At 45.0% G+C, this 14532-nt stretch overlaps 1 protein-coding gene across 1 annotated transcript in view; it reads left to right on the top strand.

Moving 5' to 3' along the window:
- The window catches only part of GRIK4 (glutamate ionotropic receptor kainate type subunit 4), a 332664-nt gene that overhangs the window by 177551 nt on the left and 140581 nt on the right, over nt 1-14532 (top strand). The window contains exon 6 of the mRNA XM_065944185.1: nt 3252-3305. Coding sequence (XP_065800257.1) covers nt 3252-3305 — 54 coding nt within the window. The remainder of the gene's footprint in view (nt 1-3251; nt 3306-14532) is intronic.

Here is a 14532-nt window from a genome sequence, read left to right as displayed (position 1 = left end):
ACCTCCCCACCCCAGCTAGTTTCGTCTCAGAATTAATAAGAGATTTGAATGAAATTTCTCTGAGTACTGAGGGCCGTCCCTTCAGCCTGTTGCTATAGTAATTTTCTGCAGTTCCAAACCCACGTCCGTCTGTGTGGGTATACCCAACTCACAGACACACACTCCAACACACAGTTTTTCTCTTTCTCTTTCTTCTCTTGTGTCCGGAGCTGTGATCAATGAAGTCATCAAGGATGGAAGAGCTCCTTTAAGTTTCAGGGCATGGGAGATGACGGCTGAGGAGTTCTCAGGAGGGTGGGGAGGACTGAGGAGTAGGGAGCAAGATAGATGTCCCTCGGTCCCGCTGCCAAGGGCAGATCAGAATGTGTTTCCTCTGCAGTAGCTGATTCCTGCCTGGACAGCCCCCAGGTGGAAGCCTTTGGGGGTCAACCCTTGCCCAGGAAGGCTCCCAACATATGTGGTTGCCTCCCTCCCTTTTAAAAAATATGTCTAGCTCATTGTTGAAATCTCAGAAAGTACAGAAAAGCCCATAGGAAAAAAATAAAAATCATTCACAATTCCATCACCGAGAGAGAACCACTATGAAATTTTGATATCTAGTCTTTCTGCCCTTAGAGACACATTTTTTTTTCCTTTTTAAAAATTATTACACCCTGCACATACTCTTCTGGAACCGTTTTTTTTTTTTTTTTTTCAACTTAATTATACGCCATGCATTTTTTCTCATGTCATGACATATTTTTCTACAAATATTTAAATGGCTGCATCATTTCTTATCATATGGATGTACCATAATTTATTTAACCACCTCTTTATTGTTGAGAGATACAGGTTGTTTTCAATCTTTGCTGTAATAAATAATGCTGGAATGCACATCTTTGTACATAAATCTTTATGCACATTCATGAATATTTTCAGAGCATAAATTTCTAGGAGTGGAATTACTGAGTTAAAGGTATGCATGCTTTTAAGGATTTTGGTATGATTTCCCAGCTTGCCTTTTTAGAAAGTCTGTAAGGATTTACACTCCCACCAGTGGCATATAGGTGTCTTATAGCACCCTTGCCAGTACTGGGTATTTTCATTAAAAACGCTTTTAATTTCTTTTTTATGGCTGTGCATTTGAAGGAAATTCCCTTATAATGACTATTATTAGCAAATGGTTCTGCTGGGTGGCCAGTGGCAGGCTTTCCTGAGGTCATCAATCAGCCCCAGCCCATGTAACCTTGGAACCAAACTCATCAATGAGCAGTGAGGTTTTGGGAAAGTTTGTCCCCATTTGAATTCCTAGAAGCCCCAGCAGACTGACCTTGTATCCATCCTGGACTCAATCCCCATGCTTCCCTGAAGCTCCAGACTCCTCCTTCATGAGGTTACAACCTGGCCTTGAGGGAAGATAGACTCAGCGTGGGAAGCAGTGCAATCAGAGGGCACCCAGAGCTTCTGGGAGTCTCGCTGTGCACTCGTGAGCCTGGCCTCGGAGCTTGGCAGCACTCCACTGTCTCTTGATTTCAGGAGGATTTTCAGAGTAATCCCCTACTTTATTGAGCGGCTGTTCCAGCAACGAATTCCATGTTTACCCAGAATTCAGGTCTTAAAAACCAAGGATCTCTTGTGTTTTATCTTTAGGACAGCAGATTTCACAAAGTGAGTTTTAACCATCCAACAGCGCCCTTTCTCAGCCCCCTACCCCCAACCCATCCCTGGAACCAGGGGGCTCCCATCAGCCTAGGCATTGGTGAGAGGCAAGGGCATTATTATGTGGATAATTTGAGGGGTGGGTGAAGAGGTGGAGGTGAGCACCATCATCATACAGTGATGCCCAGAAGTGGAGGCATCACTGTAACTTTGCTAGAGGAAGGAGAGGCCTTGAGCTCCATCATGACCCCTTGTAATCTTGCCCTAGTTGCCTCAATTTCTTATAGGGATGGTGGTGATATATTGGGCTGGCCAAAAAGTTTGTCTGGGTTTTTCTGTAACTTGGAAAACCTGAACAAACTTTTCAGCCAACCAACCTAATAATTATCCCAGCCTGTCTTTCAAGGAGCCTGTGAGAATGCTCACACTGTTATTGGAATCCCTGGGGAGATAAACACAATATAAAGGGAGAAGGTAATCATCCCTGACTTTGTTTACCGCCCTCCCCACCCCCATGCACCTCAACAGTCATGACAAAAGTGGTTTCCTAGTGGCCCAGGGCTGTAGGCTCCGTGATGAAGATCTAACCGACTGTCAGGAGGGATGGGGGCCCTGGGGAGAGCCGGGCTCATTATTTCCATGATCTCCTTGTCGGCTTCTATAGCACCTGTCACACTCCAGGCCAGGCACACGGCACGGAAGGTTGCTTATAGAGGTATTTATGATGCTGCAAAGATCAGACAAAAGGAGGCCCATCTGATCTAGCAGCTCCCAACCGTGGGCTGAGGCTCCCTGGTGCACCATCAGCAAGGGTACACCACAAGCAACTTGCTCCTCACTACTAACAGAGGACCACAGTATGCAATGAGTCACCTCTTTCCAGCATCACCGCAGACTGAAGAATATGCCTATGAGGCATACTCACTCTCACCCTGACGCGGGTGGAGTTAATTTGGGAATTGCCTACAAGCCACCACTTTTCTGTCCATGCCTTGGCTCCTAAGAGAAATGTGTCAGCAATTCCATCAATATCATAGTTCTCCAAGGGGAGTGTTAGGCTGCCTGGCTTTAATTTCATCTTTTCTGTGTATGAGACGTGTGATCTCCTGGACAAGCTACACAGCCTTTGGTGCTTCAGTTTCCTCAGCTGTAAAAGGGGGTGGCAGTGGTGGACGAGTAATAGTGAACCCAAGCCAAATGCTGTCCGGTGCTCACTGCGGACTAAACAGTGAGTCAGTGTTAGCCATTGGTATTGTTAATGGTTGTGGAAATTGTTCTTATAGTCTTTTGTTATTTGTTTCATTTCCCGGAAAGTCACTTTGGTTTCCATCATCCCCAGTTATATCCGTGGGAATGTGTACACATCAGAATATCACCTACCATGAGTGTCACTCCAGGGGTGGGGGCGTGGGCTGGAGGGAGAGAGACCCTACTTTAGAGGCCAGGGTTTCTGTGCTCCATCCTCCAAGGTTGAGGGTGGTGTAAAAACCCTCAAGACGGTCTACTCTGCCGGTGGGAGCCAGACGGGGGCAGGCACTTGGAGCCCTCCCTAGTCATGCACTTCCAGTGGGTTTTTTATTTTCTGCTCTAATCTCCTTCTCTTCCCTTTGCAGGCAGCGGAACTAGGGATGGTGTCAGCCTATTACACATACATCTTCACTAATCTGGTAAGACATTTTCACAGCTCACCTCTTTGGCATAGAGAGTATCATTAATTAGGGTCAGTGGGGTGTGACAGAATGAAGCCCTGGAGATGGGCAGTAGGGCAGATGGAACAGAGGAGCAGACGCCAGCCAGAGAAGCAGGGCGTTTGAAACATGGAAACCCAGGAGCCCTAGGACTCTTTTCCTAACAATTCTTAGCCTAGAAGAATCTAATACCGCCACTCAGACACCATAGCTGACCCCTCTGATGGTTGCATCTCCTCTATAGGTCCAGTTACAGGCCGGCAGTCCAGATGCTACATTGCCAGACCCTTATGCTGGCTGGCTTAGAATTAGGAACACTAGAGCACAAAAATTACACCTGTCCTAGGTAAAAGGTGTTATAACTGATACACCTTCAGGGACCATTTTTTTCAAATTCCCTTCTTTTGCAGCCTAGAAGACAGACCTATAGAAATTTTATTGAGTCAAGTTGGAGCTCTAGTTTTGCCACATACCAGCTGTGTGCCCCTTAAACAAGCACTGAGCCTTGCTTCCTTGTCTGTAAAATGGGTATTAGGACAGCTACGTTGTGGAATTGCTATCATTTTGAAATGATGTAGTTTAATCTGTGTATATTTTGAAATTGTAAAGCATTAAGACATGTGAAACGTTGTGAAATATACACATTCTCAATTACTCAGTAGAAAGAACCTCAGAGAACAGGTTTAAAAACATTATAACTTTTTATTTTGAGATAATTATAGATTCACAGAAAGTCACAAAGATAATACAGAGGGGTACCATGTAACTTTAACCCAGTTTTCTGCAGTGGCTATATCTTACGTTATTACAGTACAACGTCAAAACTAGGATATCAAAATACCAAGTCTGTTAAGACATATATAGATGTGTGTAACTCTTACTACAATCATGAAAAAAACCATTTCATTACCACAAAGATCTCACTACTACTTTATAGTCACATCCACGTTCTTTCTTCCCACCAGCCCTAATCGGTAATAACTGCTAATCTGTTTGTTGTCTATTTCTAACTTTTGTTGTTGTTGTTGTTCAGTTGCTAGGTTGTGTGTGAAATCTTTGCGACCCCATGGACTGCAGCATGCCAGTTTCCCTTGTCCTTCTCTATCTCCCAGAGTTTGCTCAAACTCATGTCCTTTGAGTCAGTGATGCCATCTAACCATTTCATCCTCTGCCACCCCCTTCTCCTTTTGCCTACAATCTTTCCTGGCATCAAGGTCTTTACCGATGAGTTGGCTTTTTGCATCAGGTAGCCAAACTATTGAAGCTTCAGCTTCAGCAACAGTCTTTTCAATGAATATTCATGGTTGATTTCCTTTAAGACTGACAGGTTTGATCTTGCAGTCCAAGGACTCTCCAGAGCCTTCTCCAGCACCACAGTTTGAAAGCATCGATTCTTCAGTGCTCTGCCTTCTTTAGGGTCCAGCTCTCACATCTGTTCATGACTACTGGAAAAACCGTAGCTTTGCCTAACTTTTCTACTGTTATGTAAATAGAATCATGAATAGATGACCTTTGAGGTTAAATTTTTTTCACTCAGTGTATTGCCCTCAGGAGCCATCAAAGTTGTATGAATCAATAGTTTGCCCTTTATTTTTGCTGAGTCATATTTCTTGCTGTGGATGTACCTGTTTACTTAATCATCCACCTATAGAGAGACATTTTAGTTGTTTCCAGTTTGGGGCTATTATAGGTAGAGCTGTTATAAACAGTCATTCAGAGAAGAGGTTTAATTATTATGTGTTTATTTATTTCATAAATGCATGAGATATCCAAATCATTTAAGTAGTCCCTTTATTCAGATATACTTTTTAAAATGTTTTTTAAAAAGTGGGCTGAGTCTCTGTTCCTGCAGGGCCTTTCTCTAGTTGGTGGTGAGCAGATGGGCTCTTGGGCACTCGGGCTTCAGTAGTTGCAGCACACAAGCTTAGTTGTGGAATTTTCCTGGACCAGGGATCGAACCCATGTCCCCTGCATTGGCAGCAAATTCTGGGAAGACCCTATCCAGACATACTTCTGATGTAACAGGCCCTGAGCCAGGCATTAGAAATTAAAAAGGGAATAAGAAACCAAGCTGGCCCAGCAAAAACATATTGCAAACTGTCATATTACAAAGTGGCAAATTCCATGAGATGTGGACACAAAATGCTTTAGACCCTAGAGCAGGGGCCACTTGCTCTACCCAGGGCAGGTAGGAAATGCTTCACAGAAGAAAGGGTCTTTAAGCTACATCCTGAAAGAGAAGTAGACTTTTTCCTAGACAAACAAAGAACAGAATGACATTTGGGAATAAGGAACAGCATATTCACATACCTGGAGATCTGAGTCCCTTCACACATACGGACTGCTCCAAGAACGGGTGTGCCAGTTCATTATTACTCATTTGTCTATTTATAGCCATTTGTGAAAGTAACCTTCTTAAAAGATATAAGGCAGGTAACATCAAATGAATAATAATGAATTGGCACACCCATTCCTGGAACAGTCCATATGTTAGAAGCAACTCAGATCTCCAGGTATGTGAATATGCTGATCCTATTCCCAATGCCAGTGCAGGAGACATAAGAGATGTGGATTCAGTCCTTGGATCTGGAAGACCCTCTGGAGGAGGACACAGCAACCCACTCCAGTATTCTTACCTGGAGAATCCCATGGACAGAGGAGCCTGGCGATAGGGGGGGGTTACAGTCCATAGGGTCACCAAGAGTCAGACACGATGGAAGCAACTCAGCACACACAGAGGTATCAATGAACCACAAGAGCCTTGCTGTATTTAGGAAGCAGAATTCAACCTCGCAGATTTGAGTCTAGAATCTGAAAATGGAAAAGGTTACCCAGAATCTGAAAATGGAAAAGGTTACCTGGAAGTTAAGAGTTTCTTGGCCCACACAGGTGGTAGGGTAAACTAGGGGTCATGCGGTGTCCCTTCTGGGATTTAGGGGCCAGGGCCAGGTCTCCTGAAATGTCCTGCAAAGGTGAGGAGGGGGCTGCCCAAAGAGCCAGGCTGGGATCCTGCCGTCCCTGTTCATCTCGAGTAGCAGTTTTGTGAACAGCCCTCTCATGGGGCTTCTGTGGCATTGTTCACCCTGAAGCATCCTATAGGTCTTTGCTGTCAGAGTTGAAAGCCCCCTTGAGGAATCCTGTATAGCTTCTCTTCTGGTGTAGGGACTCCCTCCACAGCAGGCTTGCCAAAAAGTCATTCAGCTATCTGTTGCCTAGTACGCCCCACCACAGGCCTGCCTGTTCCATCGGAATTTTTAACTGAGGTCTAACCTACAGATAGAAGGCCACACAGATCACAGGTGAGCAGCTGAACGAACGTTCTCCAAGTGAGCACACCTGCGTAAGCAACACCCAGATCCAGAAATAGAATGTTGCCAGCACCCCCCAGAAGTCCCCTGCACGCCCCCTCCCAGTCACTGCCCCTCAGAATATAAAGCAGAAGGAACTGCTTTGTTGGTGTGTTTATTTTATTTATTTTTTCTGTCTCACACTGCTGCTGTAAATCAGGGCATTAACATGAAAAAGGAAAGAAAAGGATTAGACTATTCCCAGAGTAATGCGAAAGCATTTGCCTGAAGTAAGGAGGCATTTGGGGGAGCCCAGCAAGTTGGCAGAAGAATAAGGACAGATTAAACTCCATCTGTGTTCCATTTGGGGAGCCTGGGAAGCAGAGGGGACGAGGGGGAGAAGGCAGGCCAGGGGCCACCTGCCTTGGGCCAGCCTGCCCCCATGTTAGGCCGACAGGGTAGCCGAAGAGGAGGGAGTGGGGCAACTAGGACTTACAGAAGTGTTTTTGCAGATGGAAGGAGGCTAGTCGTTTGAAAGATGAATTCCCAGGATGATAATGAGACTCAGGCGAGGTTGGTTGGCCTGGAGATGTTTAAGAAAGCATCACGGAGGCTTCCCCGGTGACTCAGTGATCAAGAATCTGCCTGCCCATGCAGGAGACATGGGTTCCATCCCTGATCCAGAAAGATCCCACATGCCATGGAGCAACTAAGCCTAAGCCTATTGAGCCTGTGCTCTAGAGCCCAGGAACCACAACTACTGAAGCCCAAGTGCCTAAAGCCCATGTTCTGCAAGAAGAGAAGCCATTGCAATGAGAAGCCCTCACATTGCAACTAGGCAGTAGTCCCCATTCGCTGCAATTAGAGATAAGTCCACACACAGTGATGAAGACCCAGCAGAGCCAAATATAAATAAATAAAATTATATACAAAAAAGAAGGCATCACAGGACTTCCCTGGCATCCAGTGGTTAAGACTTCACTTTCGAAGGCAGTGGTGCAGGTTCAGTCCCTGCTTAGGGAAGTAAGATCCCACATGCTTCGTGGCCAAGAACACCCCTCATAAAACAGAAGCAATATTGTTGTTCAGTCACTAAGTCACGTCAACTCTTTTTGACCCCATGTACTGCAGCACACCAGGCTTCCCTGTCCTTCACCATCTCCCAGAGTTTGCTCATACTCATGTTCATTGAATCAGTGATGCTATCTAACCATCTCATCCTTTGCAGCCCCCTTCTCCTCTTGCCCTCAATCTTTCCCAGCATTAGGGTCTTTTCCACTAAGTCGGCTCTTCCCATCAGGTGGCCAAAGTATTGGAGCATCATCAGCTTCAGCATCAGTCCTTCCGATGAATATTCAGGGTTGATTTCCTTTAGGACTGATTGATTTGATCTCCTTGCAGTCCAAGGGGCTCTCAAGAGTCTTCTTCAGAACCACAGTTTGAAAGCATCAATTCTTCAGCACTTAGCCTTCTTGATGGTCCAACTCTCAAATCTGTACATGACTACTGGAAAGACCGTAGCTTTGACCATACAGACCTTTGTTGGCAAAGTGATGTCTTAGGCTTTTTAATACGCTCTCTGGGTTTGTCATAGCTTTTCTTCCAAGGGGCAAGCGTCTTTTAATTTCATGGCTGCAGTCACCCTCTGCAGTGATTTTGGAGCCCAAGAACATAAAACCTGTCACTGTTTCCACTTTTTGTGACAAAATGGGAGAAGGCGAGGGGGGGATGTTTCAAGAGAACAGCATCGAAACATGTATATTATCTAGGGTGAAACAGATCACCAGCCCAGGCTGGATGCATGAGACAAGTGCTCGGGCCTGGTGCACGGGGAAGACCCAGAGGAATGGGGTGGAGAGGGAGATGGGAGGGGGGATCAGGATGGGGAGTACATGTAAATCCATGACTGATTCATATCAATGTATGACAAAAACCCAATATACAATATTGTAAAGTAATTAGCCTCCAACTAATAAAAATAAATGGGAAAAAAAGAAAACTTTAAAAAATGATCCACGTCAAAAAAATCTTTAAAAAAGGTAAAAAAAGAAAGCGTCACCCCTGCTATGTCCCACCACTCCCTCTTCTCTGAAATGTTAATAATGACTTTGATGATGAGTCTTGTGGAGAAAGCCCTGCCCCATGGAGTCAAGGAGAGCTGGGTCAAGTCCCCACTCTGCCTTGTAATCGCTATGTGACTTCAGGCAAGTCACACTGACTCTCCGAGCCCCAGTTCTCTCATCTGTAAAGTGGGGACAATGAGATCTCACAGGGTTGTTGTGAGCATAAAGAGATGCCAAATATTGTATGTTTTCAGGACAGTGTGTGTTTTGGTCACACTCCGATACTTTCAGCTTTCAAAGCGCTTTTGTCCTTCTTGGGTGAACACAGAATGAGATGAGCTTTGGGAGGGTACCTTCCTCAGAGAGTTCTTTGAATCTGGAATTGACAGGATTCACACAGTTTGTAAGTTTGCAACAGGAAACCAGAAAAGTAACTGTGTGAATGATGATGGCTGAGTAATAGCCAAGAAAATAGAAGCAAAACCATTTCAAAAATCAGTCAGTGAGAGAATATTCTGGATACTTCTCATTAGTGCCTTGGCTCTCGGAAGGACAGACCTTTATTAGGAGTCAAGAAGCTATTTTTAAGTCTGTTCTTTCTGCCCAGTTGCTGTTGGAGTCTTGGACCAGAGCAGAAGGGGCTTTAACTAGAAGGTCATAGGTGAGGCTCTAGTGCTTCTCTAGTCCAGCGGTCCCCAACTTTATGACACCAGGGACCTATTTTGTGGAAGACAATTTTTCCATGGACCGGGGGTGGGAGGGTGGTTTCTGGATGATTCAAGCACATTACACTTACTGTGCACTTTATTTCTATTATTATTACATCGGCTGCACCTCAGATCATCAGGCATGAGATCCTAGAGGTTGGGAACCTCTGCTCTAGTCCTTCCCCCCAAATATAGGTGCCACCTGGACTTTAATTCTTATTTATTTCTTCTCTGAATTCCTCAAGGACGTCCAGCATGTCCCATCTCTCTAAATTCGGCCACAGTGATGCAGCAGGCACTCAGATTTGCATTTGAGAGTTAGCACAAAGGTGCAGGCCTTTGCATTAGTAGACAAGACTGAGGACTCCAGGTTGACTAGCTATCAGCTGTGTGATGCCTTGCAGGTTGCTGAGTCTGTCTGAGCCTGGGTGACCTCATCTGCTGGTGGACACTAATAATACCTGCCCTGGGAGATAATAGCCACACAGAAACTGACTCACAACACAAGTCTAGTAAAGGGAAGGTATTATTTTAAGAAATCCTGGGCTTCCTTGGTGGCTCAGTGGTTAAGAATCCTCCTGCCAATGAAGGAGACACAGGTTCAATCCCTGGTCCGGGAGGATCCCACATGTGGTGGAGCAACTAAGCCCGTGGGCCGAAAAAGCCCTGCTCTAGAGCCTGGGAGCTGCAACTCCTGAGCCCACGTGCCACAACTGCTAATGCCCATGAGCCCGTACTTCACAGCAGGAGAAACCATTGCAATGAAAAGCCCCAACACAGAAACTAGAGAGCAGCCCATACAGCAGTGAAGACCCAGCACAGCCATAAATAAATAAATGAAATTATAGAAAAGGAAGTTCTATTTGTGTTTCCCAGGTACCGAAAAGAACAGAAGATATTTATTTTGCTGTCCAGCCTCTAACAGCCTATAAAAGTGCCTCCTAAAAGGCCATTTTATTAATTTCCAGACAATGAGTAGAACGAGGTTGTTCAGTTATTGTGCAGTCACAATATTATTATTGTGTGGAATCAGGTAATATGTGTCTTTTGTGTGTGGCTTATTTTATTCAGCATAGCATTTTCTACGTTCATCCATATTATAGCAAGTATCAGAACTTCATTCCTTTTTTTAAACTCTTTTTTTTATAGTGGAAAATACACATAAAATTTACCATTTGAAGAGTATCATTCAGTACAGTGAGTATATTTACATCGTTGGGTAACCATCATCACGATCCACGTTCAGAACTTTTTTCATCCTCAAATTGAAACCTTAAACCCATTAAACAGCAACTCCCCCCCCTCTCCCCCTCCCAGCCCCTGGCAGCTACCATTTTGCTTTCTGTCTCTATGAATTTGCCTCTTCTATATGCTTCATATAGATGGAATTCTAATGTTTGTCCTTTGGTGTCTGACTTATTTCACCTAGCATAATGTCTTCAGGGGTCATCTAGGTGTCAGAATTCCCTTCTTTTTTAAGGCTGAGTAATACATTAAAACACTAAGATCATGGCACCTGGCCCCATTACTTCACGGCAGATAGAGGGGGAAAAGGTGGAAGTAGTGACAGATTTCCTCTTCTTGGGCTCTAAAATCACTGCAGATGGTAACGGCAGCCATGAAATCAGAAGATGATTGCTTCTTGTCAGGAAAGCTATGAGAAACCTAGACAGTGTGCTGAAAAGCAGAGACATTACTCTGCCGACAAAGGTCTGTATAGTCAGACTATGGTCTTTCCAGTGGCCATGAATGGTTATGAGAGCTGGATGGTAAAAAAGGTCTAATGTCAAACCATCGATGCCTTCAAACTATGGTGCTGAAGAAGATTCCTGAGAGCCCCTTGGACAGCAAGGAGATCAAACCAGTTAATCTTAAGGGAAATCGACCCTGAATATTCATCGTAAGGACTGATGCTGAGGTTGAAACTCCAGTATTTTCCTCATCTAATGAGAACAGCCGACTCATTGGATGAGTCCCTGATGCTAGGAAAGATTGATGGCAGAAGAAGAGGGTGTCAGAGGATGAGATGGGTGGATGGCATCACTGACTCAATGAACATGAGTTTGAGCAAGCTCTGGGAGATGGTGAAGGACAAGGAAGCCTGGTGTGCTGCAGTTCGTGGGGTCACAGAGAGTTGGACTTGACTTAGCGACTGAAAGAACAGTGGTAATCCACTTTACATATATACCACACTTTATCTCTTCATCCATCAATATGGACGTTAATGTTGCTTCATCTTTTGGCTATTATGAATAGTGTCTCAGTGAACACAGGTATGCAAATACCTGTTCAAGTTCCTGCTTTCCATTCTCTTGGGTATATATCTGGTAGTGACATTGCTGGATCATGTGGTAATTCTGTGTTTGATTTTTGAGGAGCACCACACTCTTTTCTAGCCCTACCATTTTTATTCCCACCAGTAATGCATGAGGGTTTGAATTTCCGCACATCCTACCAATGCCTGTTGTTTTTTGTTTTTGTGATAATAGCCGTCCTAATGGTATGAAGTGTTCAGATGTGTTTCTTATTTCTATTTGGAGTTTTCCCATTGAAAGAAGTGAGAGTGAATGGCTGAAGTGGAGAGTCCTGATTAGGAAGCTTTCTAATGAGAGAAAAAAGCTATAAAACCCCAGTTTTTATTTATTTATCAGCTGCTGTACAGTCACAATATTATTGTTGTGTGGAATCATGTAATATTTGTGTCTGGCTTATGTCACTCAGCATAACGTTTTCTAGGTTCATCCACATTATAGGAGTATCAGAACTTCATTGCTTTTTTTTAAACTCTTTTTTTTTTTTAATAGTGGTAAATATATATGAAATCTGTCAGACCTGGTGAAAATCCTCAGTTTGGGAGCCTCCTAACTGTGCACCCTGATGCTCTTGGCAGGCCTCAGTTTCCCCATATGTAAAATATGAATCATAATATCCATCTCAGGAAATCTTGGTAAAATGAAAAATCAGCAACGGATAACACTTTGTTTGGGTAGGCAATGCCAACTGCAGTTCCATGGATTCACGCAGTCGACGTGCTATTTCTCACTCAAAGTCCCCCAGGTGCGTTTCTGATCATCAGGCAGCCTTCCAGAAGGTCATCTGGAAGCCCAGATTTCTTCCAGCTTCTAATGTGTCCACTGAGAGGCCAGGAAAGGGACAAAACACAGTGGGTCAGACACAAGAGGGTTTGGGGGGGCCAGGCCTGGAGGTGGCCCCTAGTATCTCTCCTCTTAATTCATTGGCTGAAACTTGGCCACATGCTCGCACCTACTGCAAGGGAGATGGGGAAACATCATGTCCTGTGTGCCCAGGGAGAAGAGGATGTGGGAATGCTGATTGGCTAGCCATATCGGTTGCATTATTAAATGATTCATGATCATCGCAGGTCTCTTTCCTGTATTCTAGAAGAGCAGTTAGCAATCTAAGCCCTGGCATGTCTGTTTAGAGGCTAGCTGACCCTATACGTGGAGACCAGCTCTTTGTTATAAGGTGTCAGTGAGTGAGTGAAAGTTGCTCAGTTGTGTCCAACTCTTTGCGACGCCTATACAGTCCATGGAATTCTCCAGGCTAGCTAGAATACTGGAGTGGGTAGCCTTTCTCTTCTCCAGGGGCTCTTCCCAACCCAGGGATCAAACCCAGGTCTCCCGCATTGCAGGCGGATTCTTTACCAGCTGAGCCACAAGGGAAGCAAAGTTGTCAGCTCCCTTATAACCAAAAGAGTCTGCATCTTGCATGCCCTTGCCCAGGTGGGCTGCTGGCCTGATGTTCCTGTCTGGTGCTTCCAGGTGGGGCGTGCACTGGACAGGTATGGATTCACTCTGCTCATCCTGCTCTTTAGTCTAGAAACAGTCTCTGTCCTGCAGTCGGCCTCTAGGTTTGACTGTGGGAACTGTTGTTCTGCAAGACTGATGGGAGTTTGGATAAAGGACGTGAAGAATTAATGGCCTTTGGGCAAAGCCCAGTCGGCCGCTGAGATAGCAGAGATGCCATCTGAAGAGAGGAGGTGAAGGAAGAAGTGCTGTTTGAGCTAATAAATCTGGGAGCATTATCCAGCTACTAATGAACCCAGGGAGATTCGCAATCACTGCCTAATAGAAAAGATAAAATCACCCTAATCTATTGTCAGTGAGCACAGATGGGCCTGGTGCCAAAGCAGGAAGCCACCGCCTTGGCAGGAAAAGTGTAGAGATTTAAGGTAAGGGTCAGAATCGTGGAATGTCCAGAAAAGGTAGGAAATGGGCCCTGGAAGTGGGAACTATGTGGTCTGTGGGCCACCTGGGCTGCTCTCAGCATTGCAGGCAGCATGGCTTGCTGGATGCTGTGATCATTTCTTCATTTTCCTGCCCCAGGTAGGGCTAGAGTGCCAGGCTCTTGCCACCACCACTGCGTGGGAGGGCACAGCACCATTTGTGCCATGTGTATAGAGGCGGTTAGCATCTCAGAATTGTTCTCTTGGGGAATCTACAGAGAGGGGACCTGGTGTTGGCTGGGTATTGGAAGGCATGAGGCAGGGTTCCACGAGCACCTGAATGGTTATACTAGCACCTGTAGGGTTACACCTGCATGGTAAGGATTATACGAGCAGGAGGCTTCATCATATATAGTATTAACCCCGCTACTAACTAGTGGTCAACATAGTATTAGTCAAAGTTGATATTTATTCCCTACCTTCTGCATGCTAGACTCTGTAACAAGTGCTTTTCAGTTATTTTCTCATTTAAACCTCACTCAACAGCTGTAGGAGAGCCCTCTTTTATCCCTATTTTAGAGATGAGCAAGCTGAGGCTCATCAAAGTTTGATACGTTGCTCAAGGTAGTAACCCAAGCAGTTAGCGTTTAGCCACCTCACTCTACTGCATTTATCTAGGCAAGCCATTCTCCTCCCTATGGTTCAGTTTTTTCATCTGAAAACTATGAGGTTGTATTAATAGTAGGTGATATTTGAGGTTCTTTACAGTCCTGGACTTATTTCATCCTACACACCATTGAGGGCATTTCAATTCACAGCATTCTGCGGTTGGGAATATTTCCTGGAGAAGAGGAGAGGATGACCCATTAGATCAAGGGCCCATGGCTGTTCAGCTAACAGCTCCCTGGATTCCCAGAGTAGCCAGGTCCTGCAGAAATAACTCCTTTGTGCCCCAGTCTCTAT

Source organism: Muntiacus reevesi, chromosome 9 (genome assembly GCF_963930625.1).
Source record: "Muntiacus reevesi chromosome 9, mMunRee1.1, whole genome shotgun sequence".
Classification (NCBI taxonomy): domain Eukaryota; kingdom Metazoa; phylum Chordata; class Mammalia; order Artiodactyla; family Cervidae; genus Muntiacus; species Muntiacus reevesi.
Note: the sequence above shows the minus strand (reverse complement) of the source record. Positions and strands in the feature narration are given on the sequence as shown.